This window comes from Mirounga angustirostris, unplaced genomic scaffold (assembly GCF_029215605.1).
Source record: "Mirounga angustirostris isolate CCGP_5_RB_7025 unplaced genomic scaffold, mMirAng1.0.hap1 SCAF_11, whole genome shotgun sequence".
NCBI classification, from domain to species: Eukaryota; Metazoa; Chordata; class Mammalia; order Carnivora; family Phocidae; genus Mirounga; species Mirounga angustirostris.
In genome coordinates this window covers 111,892,349-111,914,379 of record NW_026991719.1, presented here as the reverse complement: position 1 = coordinate 111,914,379, position 22,031 = coordinate 111,892,349, and the positions used below count along the sequence as shown (strand labels likewise).

Sequence of the window (22,031 nt, the reverse complement as noted above, 5' to 3'; positions counted from 1 at the left end):
TCCCTCAGCCCCTTCCCCCACTCGCACACACACTGTCTCTCTAAAATAAATTTTAAAATACTGAAAAAAAAAAGGAGGGGCGCCTGGGTGGCTCAGTCGGTTAAGGGACTGCCTTCGGCTCAGGTCGTGATCCTGGAGTCCCGGGATCGAGTCCCGCGTCAGGCTCCCTGCTCGGCGGGGAGTCTGCTTCTCCCCCTCCCACTCCCCGTTTGTGTTCCCTCTCTCACTGTGTCTTTCTCTGTCAAATAAATAAATAAATAAATAAAATCTTTAAAAAAATAAAAATAAAAATAAAATAAAATAAAATACTGAAAAAAAAAAGGAGGGGCGCCTGGGTGGCTCAGTCGGTTTAAGTGTCTGACTTCAGCTCAGGTCATGTTCTCAGGGTCCTGGGCTCGAGCCCCACATCGGGCTCCCTGCTCCGCGGGAAGCCTGCTTCTCCCTCTCCCTCTCTCAAATAAATAAATAAAATCTTTAAAAAAAAAAAAAAAAGGCTGCTCATTTGGAGAGATTAGTGGAGGGTCACCATTTTCACCAAAAAAGTAACCATCACTGCTATAAATAGACTCAACTTGCGTCAAAGCATAATCATTAAAAGAAAAAAAAAAAAAACAGACTGCTCTTTGAGAAGATCTTTGAGACTTAATCTTTTTTTTTTTTAAGATTTTATTTATTTGTTGACAGAGAAAGAGACAGCAAGAGAGGGAACACAAGCAGGGGGAGTGGGAGAGGGAGAAGCAGGCTTCCCGTGGAGCAGGGAGCCCGATGCGGGGCTCGATCCCAGGACCCTGGGATCATTACCTGAGCCGAAGGCAGACCCTTCACCGACTGAGCCACCCAGGTGCCCCTGAGACTTAATCTTAATTAAATTTATTTAAAAATAGCGACAAACCTGTAAGCCTTATAAAAATGCAAGAACCTACTTCATCCCCACTAATCTGTAAAAATTCACAGCGACATAAGGTTTTAAAATCTTACACAAGTAAAGGCATGGAGATGGGCTATTGCATTATTAACTGCACATGTGGAAGATACAAATGGTTTACTAAATTATTTTCAATTCATTATATCAAGCTAGGGAAACCATTATGGAAAGGGCAGGAATCGTGTTTATGGGAGAGAACGGTTATATTCTAGTTAGCATTGATTTGTGGAGGGATGACTTTATTTCCAGTAATACCTGTGATGCTGACTTGTAGAATGGAAAAGTGCTCCAACACCAGTCTCAATTGGATCTGCAAACAACATTCTTACTTAGAATGCTTTTTTTTTAAAGATTTTATTGTTTTTTGGGGGCCGCTTGGGTGGCTCAGTCGTTGAGCGTCTGCCTTCGGCTCAGGTCATGATCCCAGGGTCCTGGGATCGAGCCCCACATCGGGCTCCCTGCTCCGCGGGGAGCCTGCTTCTCCCTCTGACCCTCCCCCTGCTTGTTCTCTCTCTGTCAAATAAATAAATAAAATCTTTAAAAAAAAAAAGATTTTATTGTTTTTTTAAGTAATCTCTACACCCAACATGGGGCTCCAGCTCATGACCCTAGATCAAGAATCACAGGCTCTTCCAGCTGGGCCAGCCAGGCACCCCTCTTACTTGGAATTCTTAAGATGGTTTTTGCTACTAGAAAAAGGAAGTTGTCACCTTTTTCTTGCTTTTTCGGTACAGGCATCATTCAAGTGCGGGAGTTTCCCATTTGAAGCAATTTCCATTCTTCCCAACTGTCAAGTTCAGGAATGGGCATGTATTTGGGGTGGGGGAGGGGCGGCAGCTGGTGAGTCCGTCAAGCAGGTCACTTGCCCATTTCCCAAAATTGTAGATAGAGATGTGAATGAGGTTTGTGGACTCTAGCCCTATTGGGCTCCGACTTCCCAGGTTCAAACCTTGATCCATCTGCTAATTCTATACCCCTCACCTCCGAACTAGCATCTCACAAGATTATCAACTAGGAGTGTAGATGAAACCACAGACAACACACAGGGCCAGCTACCCCACCTTTGTGTGTGAATTTGTAATTCTGAGAGTAAAATGCCAAAAGTGAGTCAAAGAAATGCTTTTCGAGTTAGCTTTTTTGGAAGTGAGGTGGGAAAGGAAAGGATGTGTACAGAAAGGCACAAGTCTAAGTCTAGGATTGAGTAGAAGTTGATCTGGGTGGGGATTTACTGGTGTATGTCAGAGGGGCAGGGGTCTCTCAGAGGCAGGAGGCCTTGTCTTCCCTCTTTGTTACAGTGGGAAAACAGATTACGGCTTTCAGCTTTATTCAAGGGCGACCTTCAGAATCTGCAAATAAATGTTACCAGATTTTACCAGGCTGCAGAAGATGCCAGCCTTCTTGGAATCATTTCTTTTTCCCTAAATAGCATATTAAGAGTTCAATCCTGATGGTACATATCATCTTTGAGCACAGATGAATCTTTCTAGCGTGAGCCAAGAGAAACACACACTTGTATAATTAAGCATCACAAGTGCTAGAATCAGCCCCCACCCTGAATTTCCCCAACCATCATCTAAAAAAGAACATGGCTTTAGAAGGTAAATAACTCCGAGGGACACGGTTATTAGCCAAGTATCTTTTCTCTCATTTAATCTAGGAAATCTACGTAACACACTGGAAAAACTGTCGTCTTGAGGCCATTAAACTACAGACTATATTAAACTGCCAAGGTCGGGATGCCTGGGTGGCTCAGTCAGTTAAGCGTCTGCCTTCAGCTCAGGTCATGATCCCAGGGCCCCGCATCATCCAGCACATCATCCAGCACCAGATTCCTTCCTCAGCAGGGATCCTGCTTCTCCCTCTGCCTGCCACTCCCCGCTTGTGCTCTCTGACAAATAAAACCTTTAAAATAAATAGGGGCGCCTGGGTGGCTCAGTTGTTGAGTGTCTGCCTTCGGCTTGGGTCATGATCCCAGCGTCCTGGGATCGAGCCCAGCATTGGGCTCCCTGCTCTGTGGGATGCATGCTTCTCCCTCTCCCACTCCCCCTGCTGTGTTCCCTCTCTCGCTGTCTCTCTCTCTCATAAAATCTTTAAAAAATAATAATAAATAAATAAACTGCCACGGTCATGGATTCACTCATGCAAGAGCTGTGGTCTTTATTTACACAGCAGATGGGAGGACAAAGATCGAAGAGCCAGGCCAATGTTAACCCTTGGTAAGTAGTATGGTGGGGAGGCCTTGGGCAGGTCATTTACCAAGCCTCAGTACCCACATGTATTACATGGAGGTAATGCCAGGCCCAGGGTTGCTGGGAAGTTGGCATGAGATCATGATGTGGAAGAATTTGGAACAGAGAAGAGCATAACCCAAAAAAGTCATTTTATTGTCCACCCTCCAAGCTATTACACAGGAGCAAGTGGGGGGAGGAGCGCTGCGTGTATGGTGAACATCGACAGCAGGGGTTTCTGGGGTTGTCACGGGCTAAGCACCAAGCTCACACTGGCCACAAGGCTGTCTACTAGATTAGAGACCTGAAGGAGTTTGAAGAAATTATCATTTTATCTGGAACAATCTGTAGGGAGGTCCTGCTGCCATGTCTAAGATTCAGTGGCCATCCACATGGGTCGCCCCAAGGGCTCTGTGCTGAAAAGAGCTAATGGTTCCCAGATGTCACTAACAGTGAAAGAGCTAAAGGGGAAAGCTTCATTGTTTGTGGAAGCCAGGTGGGCCCCTGTGGAAGGCTGGAAGATGTCACCAAGGTCCAGCTGAACACCTACGGGGGGGAGGAGTGGGGGGGGGTCAGATGCCAGAGTCCTCATCCTCAAAGTGAGGGCAGGAAGAAACTCATGGAGCCGCAACTGAGAAATGCTCTTGGCACAGAACTTAGTCTAGGCCCAGCCTGGGATGCGGCTGTCTGCTCACTAATTTCCAGTAAGTTAGTTCTCACATTCCTCAGCAACTCCATTTGGAATCACTTTTTTTTTTAGAACTGAGGAATCAAAAATTCCAAGCGAAAGGACTTCATTCATGAGAGCCTTCCCGAACCTTCTCAGCTTCCTTCCAGACTCTGAGGATGCAGGGAATGCCCAGCCTCAACTTCCTCCATGGGTCTTGCCCACCCCGTTTTCATTTTGCCTTTGGTAGAGGCAAGAGGGCGGCTGGCCAGAGTCTGGGTTAAGGCTAGACAGCTTCAGGCCATTCCTGGTATCTCCTCCTTTCAGTTGGCAAAAAGGGACAACCCCATAGGACACCATATGGTCAGTCTTGGTTTGAAAGACCCTGCTGGTAGAGGGTAAGGGGACTGATTTCTAAGTAGGAGGGCAGCGGGTGCAGGGAAGGTGGGAGAAGCAGGTGGGTGGGTGGGGCCTCTATGGTTCCCATCCCTGAACTGCTCTTTTAACCATTTCATGTGCCGGTGAGTCACTCAAGTTGGAAAACTCCTGCCACATTGTCGGATTTTACGGGGAACAGCAACGTGCTCCTGGCGCAATGCTCTTTAGTGACGGAAAGAGAAAAAGGACGGTGCAGGCTCTAGACCCTCTAGATTCACAGTAGAAAATCACGAGCAGGTTTGGAAAAAGGAATTCTCTTCTTCGGACTGAGGTTCAATAAAAGAACACATTTCTTCGCTCTGGAGACTGGCTTTCTGAAAAACAGGATAAGCATGATGAGGAAGAAGCGGTTTGAATCCTGACTCCACCGCTGCCTCGTTGTGTGACCTCAGGTGAGTTACCTACCCTATCTGAGCCCCACATTCTCATCTGTTCAACGAGGCCACTAATGCAACCTACCTCCCAAGATTCTGGAAAGGAGCAAGTGAATTAAACACACGGACAGCGCTTCAAAGAGTGCCTGGCACATATATGCTCAATAGATGTTAGCTACTATTTTGCTAAAGAGGCATGTCTTTGGGGCGTCCGGGTGGCTCAGTCGGTTAAGCATCCGACGCTTGGTTTCGGCTCAGGTCATGATCTCAGGGTTGTGAGAGCGAGCCCAGTGCTCACAGAGAGTCTGCTTGAGATTCTCTCTCTCCCTCTCCCACTCTCCCTTCCCCAACACGTACACACACACACACACACACACACTTTCTTTCTTTCAAATAAATAAAATCTTTATATATATTTAAAAAAGAGGCACTGTCTTTATACGTAGTAGAGTAGAATTGGCATTGTAGGGAAGATCAAGGACTTGGAAGTCAGAGAAAGCGGACTCTGGCACTCACTCACCTTGACTTTGGGCAAATTACTTAACCTCCCTAAACCTCAATTTTCCCATCCTGTGAATGAGGATAAAAATAGCACCTGCCTTGTAGGTAGCTACTGGTTCTTATTTTGCTTCACTTCCGTGAATCTTATCGTTCTCCTCATCTCTAATGACCTTTTACTTCCTTCTACCTCAGCCAGCCATTCCTATGGCCAGACGGCTAGACTCTGTCATCGCCCACACAAGGTGGCACCCTTGCCATTTCAATTTCAAACATCTACTCTCCACCCACTACCTCCCATGTCATTGGCCGAAGTAGTCTTAGCACTACATGTTTCCATAACCTAATCCTCCAGTCCATCAACCGCCACTACCCCTCTTCCCTTATTGGCCTCCTTTCCCTTCTTTGTGCAGCTCAGAGACCAGGCTCCCTTGTTACAGTGACTCGCTTGCAAATACCCTCAGGGTCGTGGGATGGAGCCCCCGTGGGGCTCCGCGCTCAGCGCGGAGTCTGCTTGTCCCTCTCCCTCTGCTCCTTCCCTTGCTCTCTCTTTCTCTCTCTCAAATAAATAAATAAGATCTTTAAAAATGGGGGCGCCTGGGTGGCTCAGTCGTCAAGCGTCTGCCTTCGGCTCAGGTCATGATCCCAGGGTCCTGGGATTGAGCCCCGCATCGGGCTCCCTGCTCCGCGGGAAGCCTGCTTCTCCCTCTCCCACTCCCCCTGCTGGTGTTCCCTCTCTCGCTGTCTCTGTCAAATAAATAAAATCTTTAAAAAATATCTTTAAAAATGGCTCTACTATTTACCTTCTATCTGTATGGTAATGGGAATGATCCAACAAAGATGAGGAGATCAAATGATGATGGGGGAGGATGAGGATAACCTCGTGGGGGAGGTCACTGAGACCAGTGAAGGGCCATGTGGAGGCACTGATATTTGCTAGGAGGAGGGAACATGGTAACATTGAAAGGGTACAAAAGGAGAATGAGGACACAGGTGCAAGTTGATTTGCAGGTTTGTTTGTGAGGAGTCAGAAGAGTACTAATCAGATGACCTCTGTTTTCTCCATCAACTCTGGGGCAAGAGCATCAGCTGAGAGTGCAAATCCAGGGGTTGAAAAGTGGGCGAGTATGGGAGTCATGAGCTTCCTGAGTGCCCAGCTGAAGTTTGAGGTCAGGAGTCGCAAGTAGAAACAGCTGGGTGGGGTGATTTTCCTGAGTGCTCTTTGGCGGGAGAGCGTGATGGATGGGGGGAGAGGAAAAGTTGCTGAGGGAGCTTTAGGGAGGTTAAGTAATTTGCCTCGGCCATCAGGAGGGGACTGGGCCCATATTGGAGGGACAGGAGGAGACTTGACCTTCCTTCCTTTGACCAATCTTTATCTGGGGCCTCACACAGGAAACCTTTCAGAACTACTGAAATTCCTACTGAAACGTTCATCGATTTCACTTTGAAACCAGGTTCATATAAAATATACAAAGAGTCAAACGTTTAGAGGCAATGGAGTTCCGCGCCAAATCTACTGGAAGTGAGGACGCGGAATCTGTGCATTTCCCAAGCTCCCCCATGGTCCTCACCATCAGCCGAGACTGGGAGCCTGGCGGTGTGCTGAGGAGCAGGGGCTTTGCTGGGGTGCCCGGAAGCGGCCCCCTTCCCAGTGCCCGTGCCCTGCTGCCTCCCTCGGTCCAGAGCCACATGGCAGGACAGCTGACTTGGGACGGTTGGCATAGCCGGGAACCCACTCCCCGTCTCCCCCTCAACTAGTCTCCGCTCGGGAAGTCCATCCCCTTGCCCTTTGCCCAAGGTAATATGGTTCCTGTGCCTGCTGTCCCAGCATCCCCTCCCCTTATTCTAGGACGGTGTCCTGGCCACAGGTAGACAGCGAACCCATACGCAGTGAAACGATCCTACCAGTTGCCAACTCTCACTGCGGTACACTTGATTTAACTTGGAATTGTTTCTCAGGATTGATGTGTATTGTCGTTTATGATTGAGGACGGCTTTGAGACTGAGAGCAAAGAGAGGAACACCCCTTGCCACCTGATGCTGGGTGATCTTAAGGCAAGTCTGGTCACCTGTTCGAGACTCCGTCTCCTCACCTACAAAATGAGAATATTTATGCATCCCTTCAATCCCTATTCCCTGAAGACCTGTTGTGTAAGGCACATACACAATTCACAAGGTGGTCACTGTGGGCACCGAGCAGGACGGCATGCGTGGGATCCGGCTCATAGTCCCCACCCGTACGTGTTGCTGTTATTTTTTTCGCCTTTTAAAGGAACCATTTAAAGCATCAGGTTTTCAGTAATTCTAAGGCTTAACATTAAAAAATGTACAAACCGCTAACAAGTACTTAGAGGAGACTTTATAATCCTGACTTTCATTAATTAGTAGGCTAGCAGAACTCATCCTCTTGGGTAGAGATTGATGTGAAGCCTGACTCAGCCACGCTAAAGCTCTTGAACCAGCCCTAAATCCATCTCCTCATTTGGGCATGGCCAATTAATCACCAAGGGTGCTTCTGGCTTGTCCGTTAGTCTGTCTTACACAAGGGCTTCGAACAAAAGAATTTGTACTGTGTCGGCGATGTATTTTTACTATTTCCTTCTTCACCATTCTATTGTTTCCAGCATTCCCTCATCCATCCATTCAACAAATATGTATTCCCCCTCTGTGCCGGGCTCTGTTGCAGATGCTGGGATGTGGGTATACACCCCTCAAAGTCTTGGCCCTCAAGGAGCTAACATTCTAGATCCTAAGCATTTACATATATTATCTCATTTTAATCCTCATAGAAACTCTATTGGGGGGGCCACCCTATCTTAATCCTCATTTCACAAATGAGCCACCTGAGGAGTGGAGAGGTTAAGAAATGTGCCCAAGTTTCTGAAGCTAGTAAGTCATGAGCCCGGATTAGAAGCCAGGCCATAAAGATCCTCATGCCTTTCCCCCCAGACCCATATCATTCCCATTTGGCAGTTCCTACTGACACCACTTTTGAATTGAGCGTGGAGCCCAGAGTCCCGGCCCTTAGCCTCAGGTGGCATTTTCCTGGGCCTCGGAGTCCTGGGGTAGCCCTATGTTCTAGGCTGAAAACTAAACATCTGGGACAAGCCAACTAATCCTCATGAATTTGCTCATTTTGCTGAGTCATCTGGGTTAAATCTAGCTCGGGTAAGAGAACGCAATAGAGCTGCTCGGATAGCAAAATAAGAAAATGGTAAAAAAAAAAAAAAAAAAAAAAGTCAAGACATTTTACAAGGCACAAAGTACATGGGCTCCTTGAGACTAAGATGAAACAAATTCCAGCTATGAAAATACTAAGTAACAGAAATCAGGGTCTTATCAGTTGAAGAGCCTGGTTTTCACACTATGAGCTTCTCCCCAAGTTTTATTCCCAAGCTGTAGGGACCAAGTACCTAAGGCAGAACCTGATACCTACTTTCACTTGCAAGGTTGGCACTGGCGGGTCCACCATCTGGGGGGAAATATATTTTCTTATCTAGAAAGGAAGAACACATGATTAGAAATCTCCAGGGACTCCAAATGGTCTGCCCCTCAGTTTATTTTTAAAGATTATTTATTTGTCAGAGAGAGCGAGCATGAGCAGGGGGAGGGTCAGAAGCGGAGGGAGAAGCAGACTCCCTGCTGAGTGTAGAGCCCGACTCGGGGGCTGGATCCCTGGACCCTGGGATCATGACCTGAGCTGAAGGCAGACGCTTCACCCACTGAGCCACCACCCAGGCAGCCCCTGCCCCTCAATTTATAAACCCTGAGCATATTTTCTCTTATCAGATGTTACCAAAACAGAGAAGTTTCTGTTTTTAAGGTACCCTGGGGTCTTGTTCCCATCTTACAGGCAATGGTACTGACTTCCCCAACAGATCCTAGACCACCAGGCCAATGAGTACAACTGACGTCCATGTTAGTAGGAGAGCGTGAAGTTTTCAGTAGTCAGACTTGGTGATAGACATGTGATAATGTGTCTAGAGGCTTCAGAAATAGGATCATGCCTGCATCATAATTTTGCCATGATGTGCCTGGCGTATAGTAGATGTTCACTAAATATTTGCTGAATTGGGGTTGAACTGTATGGTTGTTATATGCGGGAGGTGAGGATTTGAGCCATCTGTGTTCTACCCAGCTGCTGAGTGTATGCACAGGCCTATATGCAAACACAGGTGGCCTAATTTTTCCTCTGAATCCAGCAGGAACAAATTTTTGAAAAATTTTGAAAAAGGGTACAGGGGTGGGAATTTCCCAGGGGTTTCCCAAGCATGACATTTTTATGATTTACTCTTGAAGTACATTCCTAATCAAACTCTGGAAATGACAGAAGTGGTATTTTAATGGGAAATTTGTTTTTGACATTAGGCTGGAACACAGTGCCTGACTGAGGTAGGGTATGCTGAACAGGCCCTTTGTGTACTGTATAGTTCGTTCCGAGTAAAGGCAACGTCTAGCAATTTCTCTCAGGCATAGAACTACAGACGTGTATGGACTAGGGGGTTGTAAAAGAAAATTTGTCCAGAGTACAGAATGCCAGAGGATGTGGATTTGGCCCCATGAAACCATAAAACATATATATTATTACCCATGTTTCATATGAAAGGCAAATCTTGTAGCAGATTGGGTTGTTCTGTTGGTGAAAGTATACGTCAGGCCAATTGTCCCCCAGCCTTTTACAAAGAAGGGAGTCTTGTTTTTTGGTAGGCATTTGGCATCTAGCTGGCACTGATTAAATATTTGTTGGGCAAATGAGTGAATGAAGAAGTGAATGAGCCTTAAAGGGGTTTTAGTTCGGGGGTGGTGGTGGCCTGGGCGCAGTCACCCGAGGGAGACCGAGCCATGGCGGTCTCCAGGCAGCCATGGGACTGCTTCTACAGCGACTTTGAATTTTAATGTTTGGAGCAGATGGTTGGTATAGATCGCCCTTGTTTCTGCCCAGGAACCTGGCGTCACTGCAAGTTGCCAACCTGTTCAGAGGATAGAGTTTGAGCTTGTAGGTATGTCGGAGAGTTCTCTGTTTTACAAGTGGATTATTTGGTGGCTGACGGCGAGGTGAATGCAGGACCCCGCGATTTTCGGCAGCAGCCTAAATCCTTTTTCTAGAGTAAGTCCAAGTCAACAGACTGGGGTGACCATTTGGGGCCAAGTCCATCTGGCTGGCTATCTATGTAACCCTGAATGTTGATGAAGCTTAGTGAAGATCTATGGAACATTGAAGCAGAACATTCCATCCCTCAGAAGCCCCATGTCTGAAGAGGGAGCAATTAGCCTTAGCACCCCATCTCATTGCCAACTCCCTCTCAACTACAACCAGTCAGAGGCAGTCCTCCAAGTATCTGGAGGCATTTCCTTACCGTGGGCTGAGCTGGGAGGCAGGTCGCAGAGCAATCCCACGCTTCTGGCTACCTGGGCAGAGCTGCAATCCTCCCACACTGCGGATTCCTGAGGATGGGCTAGGTGTCGGTCTTGCTGGAGGAGACTTAGGAAGGGCTCATATTTCCCGTCAGGCTGGGGCTCTGGAACCATGTGCGCACTGGAGTAGGCCTGAGAGTAGCCAGGCTCTGAGGAGCTGGGGCTGCCTAGGGAGGGGTAATGCCACAGCTCATCAGACTGAATGGAGGGGCTGCCCGCCAGGGACACTGGGTACTGATCCGGAGTCATGAGACTGGGCCCATTCAAGCTGCAGTTGGTGGCACCATATGCAAAAGATGCTTCTGGCTCTGGCTTTGTCCACGGAGAAGAGAAACGCCACTGATTTGGAGGCATGTCACTATCTGGGAAGGAAAGATTTACAAGACATGTTAGGTAGGTATTTATTGTTTTCAAAATGGAAATAGCTGAATTTTTTTCTGGTTACTACAGACTATTTTTTAACATGAAGAAAGTGTAGAAAAAGTAGAACAAAAACAAAAACAAAAACAAAAAACCAAAAAACAAACCCCACTCTGACTACAATATCCAGAGACCACCAATGTCTGCTTTTAGGTATACTTCTTTCTAGGATTTGTTTCTATTCAGGTCCACATCACATAGGATTTTTAAGGCGGCTTTTGCATCATTAAAATATCACAGATATCCTCCCATGGCAACGAATACGAGCACAGTATTCAGTCATATTAACAACACCGTGATGAACATCTTTGCATATACATCTTTGCACCCGTGTCCAACGAGCCCCTCAAGGAAACTTTTCTAGAAGTAAAATTGCTTGATTAAAGGTGATTTGTGTTTGGTCATTGCTGGTTGGCTTGATTTTATAGCTCGTGGTTTAAATACACCAAATGGAAGGACGCCACATAACTTTATAAAGGGTTTAACGCTCGCCTGTGTATAAGTCACTCATACAAGTCTAGGGGTTGAAACTCCATTTTCTAGAGGGATCAGGGGCATGGGGATGCTAAGACTGGACCAAGTTAGCAAAGCAGGTTAGTCAAGTAGGGATCTGAGCTGGAGCAGTGAGTCATTGCTTGGACCTCTCCCTGCAAAAGCAAAATGCTCAAGGTCAAGGGATGACTCAGTTACTTCTCGCAAAGTTCGTGTGGACTAGCAAGGGGAGATGGAGTCTCCTTTGGTCTCATAGATACTCTTCTAATTGTGCCGAGGGTAGCAGCTGAATCGGAGTGTTCAAAAAGTCTAGGGCAGCTCACGACATGGATGGATGTTTTCCCCATTCGAAACACCCACTCAGGCAAGAGAAGAGGAGGGAGAGTGCTCTGGCAGATGGTGCTTAAAACCTAGAGCCTCTCATCTATCCAAGATAATGAAGGGGGGTGTGGGCGTGAAGACAAAGGAAGATTGGAGGGCTGGAGAGACTGTCTGGTCCCCTCCCCCTGCTCCCCTGCCCCACGTGTGTCTCTCCCAGCTCTCCTGAATGTTCCACTTGCCTGCATGTTGTACAAGATAAAAGCATCTTGAGTGGTCTGCACAGTGACATGGGAGCGCCGCCCCCCGCCTGCCCTCCCATCATAGCTTTTCAGGTAATACAGATGAGAAGAGCAAAAGAAGTTGTAACCTCGTGGCACAGACATTCTACCCAACATTTCACATTGCTCACAATGAGTGGGGGGCGGCGGTTGGCCTCTTTTAATGAAACCAAGGGCAAGAAAACGTTAAAATTTGTTCTGGGGGATGAATGCTACTTTTGAAAATTGATATCTGCAGACCGGTAGAGATTCAGGGCACAAAGAGAGTGATTAAGCTGACTTAGTATAATCACTAGGCATGCTTCATGTTCAATAAGGGTACTGCATGTTCTGAGCACAAGTTAGAAAAATTGTGTAGCCCGACAAGGGGGCAGTTTCCATCTGAACTGGCCTTACAGATCTCATGCATATGACCTAGAGGCTGAATGCTTGAAATGGGCAAGGCAGGGCCCCAGTGGCTTTTGAATATTTCTTTTAACTGCTTCTCTTCCAGAATTTTCTTTTCTTTTCTTTTTTTAGGACTTCCAGAATTTTCTGATCGAAATGTTTCGGGGAGTGGGTGGTGTGCCACTGTCCAAGGTCCATCTGGTCACTGAGTGCACCAGAGCACAGTTTGGATGGCAGCGGGGGGTGGGGTGGGGGGCAGTGTCCCAAATCCCAAAATCACAGCAACCCCATAGTAGACCCTGGGTGACCTGGGAAAAGCCATCTTTCCAGAGCAGACTTGGATGTTGGCGACCCATGGGGTGGAGACCCTGAATTTGGTGGGGGGGGGGCCTCTTTCCAGCAACCACGCTCACCTACCCTGTGAACCCTGAAGGCATTTCTAAGTCACAGTCCTGACTGGCTCAAGTGGCTGTTGCCACCGCTAGAAGTGACCCTGGTGACCCTTTCTTACCCAAGTTCCCCCACTCTTAGTTACCTCTAGAGATGAGAGGGAGGGAGCCCCGGGAAAGACTGCTGCTTTATCAAACTCCAGACTTACATGAATGAGTGAGACCAGTCCAGGAACATTTTGGTCCTAGGACACTTGGGGCCGCCTGGATTTTCCTTTTAGTAGGAATACAAAAGCCTTCCATCCCATATGCTCCCAACTCTGAGCATCTAGACCCTGCCCCGCAGTCCCATCCTAACCTCAGAGAGCTCTGGGGCAGTGGGGGAGGGGGGCGGGGGGCGGTCCTGGGCTGAGCACAAGGGTCCACAGCAGCAACAACACTTGAGGGCTGATGTGGAGGGTGGATGGTGTAGACAGTAGTTGTAGAAGAGAATTTTCAGAAGCCATTGCTCAGTGCGTGTCCATTTCCAGGAAATGATACACCAGAGGCGGGTAGGAGCAGTTGCAAATCCACAGCAGTTTTGTTTCCTGAGCACTTATTATGGGCCAGGCGCTTTGCTTAGCCCTCTGCCCACATGAGCTCACGTGATCCCCACAGCGACCCAGACGACAAAATAAAGACTTGGAGTGGCTATGGAAACTTGCCTAAGGCCATGCAGTTGGCAAACGCTCTGGCTGGCTGATTCCAAAACTCGTGAGCCCTTAGCAGCTCTGTCTCTCGGCGTGACACTCTTGGGGTTGGATGGTGGCAGGTGGGCATAAAATCTCTCGGGGCAATTTGAATGCATCCTTTGATCCAGTCATTCCCCTTATAACAATTTAGGGATATAATCAACGATGTGTGCAAAAATGTAGCTACGAGGATAGTCAAAAGGATATTTACAATATAGTGAAAAATCGGCAACAAGCCGATGTCCAAAAATTGTAATAGATTCGGTACATCTATAAAAAGGATACTCTGGAGCCATTAAAATGATGTTGTGGGGGCGCCTGGGGGGCGCTCAGTTAAGCGGCTGCCTTCGCCTCAAGCCATGATCCTGAGAGATCATTTATGTGCAAAATGATGTTAGTTCGTTGTAAAACTTAGCATGCGTGCATAGAATGCTTATCTTTGCTTTCTAATTTTCCAAAAATAACGGTACTTTTGTGATTAGGAAAAGTTATTTTTTTTAAGATTTTTTTATTTATTGGGGCCCCTGGGTGGCTCAGTCGTTGAGCGTCTCCCTTCAGCTCAGGTCATGGTCTCAGGGTCCTGAGATCGAGCCCCGCATCGGGCTCCCTGCTCCGCGGGAAGCCTGCTTCTCCCTCTCCCACTCCCCCTGCTTGTGTTCACGCTCTCACTGGGTCTCTCTCTGTCAAATAAATAAAATCTAAAAAAAAAAAAAAAGATTTTTTATTTATTTGAGAGAGAGAGCGAGAGAGCGCAAGCAGGGGGAACAGCAGAGGGAGAGGGAGAAGCAGGCTCCCTGCCAAGCAGGGAGCCCAATGCGGGGCTTGATCCCAGGACCCTGGGATCATGCCCTGAGCGGAGGGCAGACGCTTAACAACTGAGCCACCCAGGCGCCCCGAAAAAGTTATTTTTTTTTTTAAGTAAAAACTGAGGAAACCATTCGACTCACTGAATTGGAGTCACAGTTGTAAAAGACCAATCCATAATGGCCTGCTTTCCTTCCACCCACCCTTCCTTCTCGTCCCCCTCCCCTTTCTCTGTCTCTGCCTTGAATACAAATCCTGCTTTATGCTGAAGTTAAAACCAAGCACCCTCTGAACATCTTGCACCGTGACAGTCCAACCTTCGGCCTGTCCGATCTGTACGCACTGACTTTTCCTTCTCTGCCTTCTTGGCTAGTGGTGCTGGCCTCTTATTCATTCACCCCAGAAACAAAGAGGATATTGTTTGTATTAGCCGAGGTTGAAACAACACCGGGGACAGGACAGCTTACAGGACACGGTCCTGTTCCAGGGCGCTAGGGCGGCCTGCTCGGCCCCACTCCCTCCTTTACCGTCGCCTCCCCGGGGTACCCAGTCTTTTGCTGATTATCCAGAGCCTTTATCCGGATGAAAATGAAGATGAAACACAGAATGTGTGCAGTATTTGCCAGTGGCTGAGAGCTCAAGGATCGGAGTCAAACTGGCCTGGGCTCGAATAGCCACCCCTTACTGGTGGTGGGATCTTGGACAAATCACTTGGCTCTCTGAGCCTCAGTTTCCTTCCCAGGATAATGGGCACAGTGCGAGTTAACCAATAGCTGGTGTGAGGATTCAATGAGCTCATCCCTGTGGGAGCCCCCAGCAAAGGGCCCCGCACACAGGACGTGCTCCATCATTGTTAGCGATCGTCAACAGTATTAGCGATAGTCCTTCTGGGCATTAGCCCTCTCGCCGGGGTTGTTGTCAGGGTCTGCAAAGGCAGGACAGTGGGCTAGTAAAGAGTCCGATGGACCTGGGTTTCAATCTCTAGCCCTCACTCACAGGCTGTGTGACCCATCTCAACACTTCACCCTATCTGGGCTGTGTTGCCTCCTCCGTGAAGTGAGGACATTAATACCCCTTGTAAAGTGGCTTTGGGAAATACAACAGGCATGCAGGAAGATGCGCCCACGTGCCGCTGGGGGAATATTCACAAACTAGGTGACGAGCACCCAGTCAAGGAACAGAACATTGCCGCCACCCCGGGGAGCCCACCTCCCGGGAGGTAACTGCTCTCCTGTCTTCTGACACCATATGCAGGTTGCCTATCTTTGACCTTCAGAAATCACAGTGGCTTTTGAGGACTGAAGTGACTACAGTCACTGGCCCATGGTGTCTAGCGTCCAGTGGGGGCTCGCTCTGCGTTGATGCGGATTCCTCTCCCTCACCAGTTGTCGGTGTTCATAAGGGCCAGGAACAACTAGCATGACTCTCTCTCAAATAGATATTCACACTCAAAACAAACAAACCAGTGTTTCCTCCCCACCCCTACTGGATTATGGTTGAGAGGAGAGAGGAGGAGGTATGACCTTTTGAGTCTCGCTACAAAAGACCTCTGGGTGCTCAGTGGAGTGGGATGTGCATCCGGACCCTGTCCCCCCGCCCCCCAAGAAGTGGCAACTACCGAAGCTTCTCTGGTCACCTACTCTGAGATCCTCAGTGTCCTTTTAAAAGGGAGATAATTCAAAAAATGCCTTCAGCCTGTGTTTTCTTTTCTCAAGTCCAGCCAGTATAAAATATACATAAGTAAATAAAAAAATAATTTGGATTTGGGAAAAACAGCCAGGAAATTCGACGGCATTTCCTAGCCACACGGGCCTCTGTGTTTGGGCTTTGCATATTTGGCTTGACAGAGCTCCCTTAGAAAGTGGCCGAGTCGGTAACGGGAGCCCATGAATGGGAGCCTGTTCTGTTGGGCATGGTTCAGCCAGGGCTCAGCGGCCTGGGGCTGGCCGGCAGGGCCTGAGAGGCTGCTAATGGGCAGTAATGAAAGGCCACTTTATGGATTTCCCACCATTTCCGAAGCTGCGGGGCTCTCACATAACACCTCTTGTGAGAACCGCTGGGGGACTGGTCTTTCATGGGGCCTCCCGAGAGGCAGCACAGCTTATGAGAAACTTGACTCTTAACCGTGATAAGAGGCCTGGAGGAAGAAGACAGACCTCCTTTTGCTCAGTCAGCTGGACCAACATTTGCCCCACCTGCCCCGCACTCTGTGCGGAAGACATCTTCATAGTCAAGGGACCCGTGAGATTGATTCTCACAGGGTAAATGCAACCAAGAAGGTAAGCAGAAAAGATGGCTGTCTCTCTGTTTGGCCCCGGAAGGTTGGCTTGGGCAAGAAACAGAGCCACGTCCAAGTTCCCTTCATGCACAGGAGAATCACAGAATAGAATGAAGTCAGAGGCATAGGAAACCATACAGCTGTCACATGGCAGAAGCCCCTAGAAAACGTGCAGGTTTCCAGGAGGGGCCTGCTGCTCTGTGATCTTAGTGCTTTGAAAGCAAGCCCCCATATCCGCTCTCACCACTCAGAAAACACGTCAAGCTTTCATACCACCACACAAAACCTATCGAACACCTACATGGCACTATGTGTCGGTGGCCATGCACGACCTCATGGACCCCTCCTATAGTTGAGTGAGCCTCAGCTTTAGAGAGGAGGGAGCTGAGGCACGGACAGAGGAAGTGATGTGCCCTGAGATCACATTGTCAATAAATGGTGGAGCTGGTTCTAAAACCACACACCGCACTCTCTTCGGTGACTCCATCCATGGCAGACATCAGTACCCTGTGATGCGAATCACAGTTTCATTCATTCAAGCGATATTTACTGGGTACCTTCCATGTGTCAGGCTTTGGGCTAGGTACTTGGGAAGTAGCAATTTACACAGAGGCCCTGCTACCATGGAATTCAGTTTAGAGAATGGGGGGAGACAAGAAAGAAAACACATAAATATATAATATGCCCAGTGCTGACAAATGCTAAATAAAATAAAATAGTGTAAGAGGACAGAGGGTGACAGGGGGGTGTGTTTCTATTTCTTAAAGAGATTGTGCAGAGAGGGCCTGGCTGGAGAGGTGACATTCCGATGGAGACCTGAATGGAGAAAAGGGGGGAAGTTCTGCAGTTATCTGGGGAAAGAGCATTCAGGGAGGGGGTGGGGAGGTGCAAAGGGCCTGAGGCAGGATTGTACTTGGCATGTTCTACAAATAGTAGGAGGCTAGATTGGATGAAATGAGGTGGGGATGGTAGGATATGAAATCAGAATGAAAACAGGGCCCCACGCAAGACTTCTGTATTTGATTCCAAGTGAGACAGGAAGCTACTGGAGGGTTCTGAACAGAAGAGATATAGGACGAGACTTTCCTTTTAGTGATATCATTCTGACAGCTATCTTGAGAACAGACGGAAGGGGAGCAAAGGTGGAAGCAAGGAGACCAGTCAGGAAGCTACTGCAAAAATCCTGGGCTGAGATGACAGCTTCCTGGACCAACACGATAGCAGCAGAGTTAGGGGGACGTGGTCAGAACTTGGATATATTTTGAAGGTAAAACTGACACTGTTTCAAAGGACTGGGCATGGGGTAGGGGATGAAGAGAGGAGTTAAACATGACTCTCAGTTAACTGGAAGGATGCAGCTGCCATATATTGAGATGGGGAGATGGTGGACAGAGCGGGTCGAGGAGGCAATTAAGAGCTCAGTCTGAGGGCGCCTGGGTGGCTCAGATGGTTAAGCGTCTGCCTTCGGCTCAGGTCATGATCCCAGGGTCCTGGGATCGAGTCCCGCATCGGGCTTCCCGCTCCTTGGGAGCCTACTTCTCCCTCTGTTTCTCTCTGTCTCTCATGAATAAATAAATAAAATCTTTAACAACAACAAAAAAAAGAGCTCAGTCTGAGACCTCATTGTTTGTGATTCCTAGTACATTTGTGAAGGGATCAAGTAGGCACCTGGATAGACAGGACTGAGATGCAGTCTGGGCTGGAAGTAATGCATTTGAAAGTGATATAGATGGTACTTAAGACCAAGAGACAGAAGAGATCCCTTAGGGAGTGAGTGTAGATAGAGAAATTGTCTAAGACCTGAACACTGGGGCCTCCAAACATTTAGAAGCTGAAAAGAAGAGGACGTCCAGCAAAGGAGACTGAGGTGTAGTAACCCAGGAGGAAGGAGGAAAACCAGGAGAAGGTGATGTTATGGGATCCAAGTGAAAGAGGCCTTTCTAAGAGGGGGGAGCAACCACCTGCAGCCAATGTTGCTGACAGGTCAAAAAAAGATGGAGACAGGGAAAGACCATTGATTTGGCAAGTGGAGGTCACTGGCTAACCTTGATGAGAGTGGTTAAGGAGTGATAAGGATGAAAGCCTGAGTGGAGTGAGTTCCAAAGAACAGGAGAGGAAGAGGAAGGGTGCATGGGTGTAATTTTTGAGTCTTCCTATGAAATGGGGCAAGAGGCCAAGAGTTGGTTTTATTTCAGGTTGGGTTTTATCAGGCAAGCGGGACAGAGGTTGTGAGGGACTATAGGTAGATGGCACTTACAAGGGAGTGATGATAATGAATCCAAGCCAGTGTGTTCAGAACTCAGTCAAAGCCAAACAGCCAGAGTCCATGCATGTGAAGTCCACGCATGAAGAGCTTGGGGTTTTGACTCTTCCAAGGAACTGATTAGATCCTCTGAAACCCACTTATCCCATTTATCAGCTCTTACTACACGTTAATTCTCCCAAATGACTCAATCAGTCATTCTTGCTCCTGCTCTGAACTACTCAACACACTTTTGGACACCACAGCCCCACCCTCCAGCCACGCATGCTGTCCTGCTCGGTGCCCACAGTGACCACCTTGTGAATTGTGTATGTGCCTTACACAACAGGTCTTCAGGGAATAGGGATTGAAGGAATGCATAAATATTCACCAACTCCCCAGCCAGGCCCAAAGAGCAAAGCCAGAGTGATGGCTCCTGAAAAGAGGGGAGATCTTCCCCCCACAGGCAGATGGCCCCCCACTTGGCATCTTTGCACAAAACAGACAATCATTTGGAGGCATGTACATCCTCCAGGGGGACCCAGGCATTCAACGTGGGTGCTGGGCAACTACAACGGAGAGTTCTTAAAATCAAGCAGACCCTGGTCTATTGCACATTTCAAAATGGTGGCTGGACTCCCATCCATCTGGCAGGGTGACTTCTCCATGAGGCACGGCAAGTACAGTGCCTAGGGCCCGCAGATACTTTTTAGGAGCCCATGAAAATGTTTTAACATCTCTTAAAATTTGAAGAAAAATGAGTGTAACAAAATAACAAATACATAAAAATGAATCCAGCCTGGATTAAAGTTGTGTTTATAGCAACACAATCACAAAATGTCCTTTTTCGTAGCTGTACTGAGAAAGAGGCCCATAGAGTCAGAAATGTCTAGGGTCTATGAAAGTCCTACTAGAGCCCTGACAGCTTAATTTTTATAGCTTTTCCCAAACCTGGGTATTTTGATGAGCACTCTGACACAGCTATCTTGAAATAATTGCTTAGAGATGTTAGAATGCTTGCTTATTTATTTATTTATTTATTTACTTATTTATTTATTTATCTATCTATTTATCTATCTGCATCTGCCCTTGGCTTAGGTCATGATCCCAGGGTCCTGGGATCGAGTCCCACATCGGGCTCCTTGCTCAGCAGGGAGCCTGCTTCCCCCTCTGCCTGCCTCACCCCTGCTTGTGCTCTCGTGCTCTCTCTGACAAATAAATAAATAAAATCTTTAAAATAAATAAATAAATAACGAAGGCTGATAATAGCGAACAGTCACGGCGCTCTTAACTGTGTACTAAGCAGTGAACCCAGCACTGAACGCAGGTAAGGAAAGAACGAAATAGGTGAACTAGCTTGATTACACATTGCTGATTTTCACACTAAACTTCCAAAGAAATGGGTGCACCTTCTCACTTACGGTGTGACTTGCCTTCTGCAAATACACACACGTGTCAGCGCATCAAGGGCTTGGGAGAACAGGTCTTTCCGTGGTAGCCTTGATCGAAAATTCCAGCCTCCTCCCTCCCAACATGCTCACCATTCCTCAGGATCACGTCTGTGCTCTGGCTCAAGGGGCTCAATCCCTGGGGGCTCTTGACATTGCTCAGAGCTCTGGAGAAGTGTTCGTCCACTACGCTGCCGATGTCCCCTTGGAAATAGGTGAAGAGGACACACCGGGGATTCCACTCCGTCTTTATAGGTCTCTGCAGCTGGATATCAGTCTTCCCCATCTCTTCCATGGTGAGCAACACAGGTAGGGGACAGCTGCGGATCGAACACAAAATGTTACTGGCACTATTTTTTCCATGTGGCTTGGCTATAGTTTGGAGGAGAGGCATTTTGGGGGCTCCTGAATGGTGCCAGGAAGCTCAACCACCATGCACGCTGGTCTGAGGACCAGGTGAGGAGCCTCCTCTAATCGATGTTCTGGGAACAAGACAGAGCTCAACGAAGTGCTGAAGGGGCCCCCAGGAGCCACACAAGAGAATTATCTGGCAACTCACATAGTAGAAGATCAGCAGGAAGTTTAAAAAAGGCCACTGAGGACAAAAGAGCAACTTGCCTTCTGGGGAAGTGCCTTCCTCCTCCAAAAACAAATGAGCGAGAAGATTGACCCAAAACTGCATGTAGATGCTCCTGGACAAAGACCTGGGCCCCCCTGGAGAGCTTGACTAAGCAATCCAGTGGGTACCTCACTTTTCATAATAAACATTGCTCTCCATCTTGACCCCTTGCATGCGAGAGAGAATAAAACACATCAAATTCTCCTACTCTGCCGTTGTTGATCTACCTAGGATGCTGTCCCACACCCACCCCCCACCCCCCACTAGAATTGGGCAATTACAAAGGACGCCAGTCCTCAGGCCTCCAGACAGATATATTCTGAACCAAGTACAGATCTCAAAGACCAACATTCTCTACACTACTATATATGGCAATATTGGTGAAAAGTTCCTGAAAGATTGTCAGATTGTCAACCCTGTTCACTGCCATATCCTCCGCACCTAGAACAGTGCCTGAGACAGAGCCTATGCTCAATAGCTGTTTGCTGAGTTGCCTTAAACTTGGCTTCCATCATAGCATCCTAACCGCGAGCTCCTTCAGAGAGGGGGCTGTCCTCTTGCACCAAAGCCAGGACCAGGCATACAGTGGTCACTCAAGACATGCTGTGTGGCCTTCCTTTACTAGAAGTGCCCTGTCCAGATGCTACTTTACCTTTGGCTACCTGACCAGACTTGGCAGTGTGCTCTGGCTAAAGGCACCTTTATTCATTCTTGGGAATCTACTGCAACAGCTTAGAGTTTAATAGTCTCTGTTCCTCTCTAGTCCTTGAGGGTGGGGGCCATTTCTTATTCATTTCTTTATCCCTAGCACCTAGCATAAGTAGGTCAGTAAACAATGGCTGAATGCCTGAGTTCCATTTCATGCAGAGAAAGCACAATGCAAGGAAATCAGACCAATTAGGAGTCAGAGGACCTGGGGTTTTCCTCAGCTGTGTGATTTTGGGGGAAGCACATGGCCTCTCTGGGATTCAGATTCCTCTTGCGTAAAATTAAGAGGTTGGAGAATATGAATTCTGCAGCCTCTTCTTTCATGGTCCTGCTAGAAACGTCAGGAAGGAATCTGGCAGCGAGCAGGGG

At 47.9% G+C, this 22,031-nt stretch overlaps 1 protein-coding gene across 1 annotated transcript; it reads right to left on the bottom strand.

The window, feature by feature from the left end:
- Window positions 1-3,523: 3,523 nt before the first annotated feature.
- Window positions 3,524-20,630, bottom strand: VGLL1 (vestigial like family member 1). The gene is made up of 3 exons (XM_045880205.1): window positions 20,429-20,630; window positions 10,488-10,907; window positions 3,524-3,699 (listed from the first exon to the last, which is right to left on the bottom strand). Exons 1-3 carry the CDS (start codon window positions 20,628-20,630, stop codon window positions 3,524-3,526), a joined length of 798 nt encoding a protein of 265 aa, XP_045736161.1.
- Between the last annotated feature and the right edge of the window lie 1,401 nt (window positions 20,631-22,031).

Bases quoted from the DNA above. Each gene is read 5' to 3' on its own strand.
- VGLL1 (XM_045880205.1), bottom strand. From the start codon at position 20,630: ATGGAAGAGATGGGGAAGACTGATATCCAGCTGCAGAGACCTATAAAG. The intron at 10,908-20,428 runs GTGAGCATGTTG...TTTCCTTCCCAG, and splicing joins AGACGTGATCCTGAGGAATG to ATAGTGACATGCCTCCAAAT. The intron at 3,700-10,487 runs GTAAGGAAATGC...TCCCCCCCGTAG, and splicing joins GCCTCCCAGCTCAGCCCACG to GTGTTCAGCTGGACCTTGGT.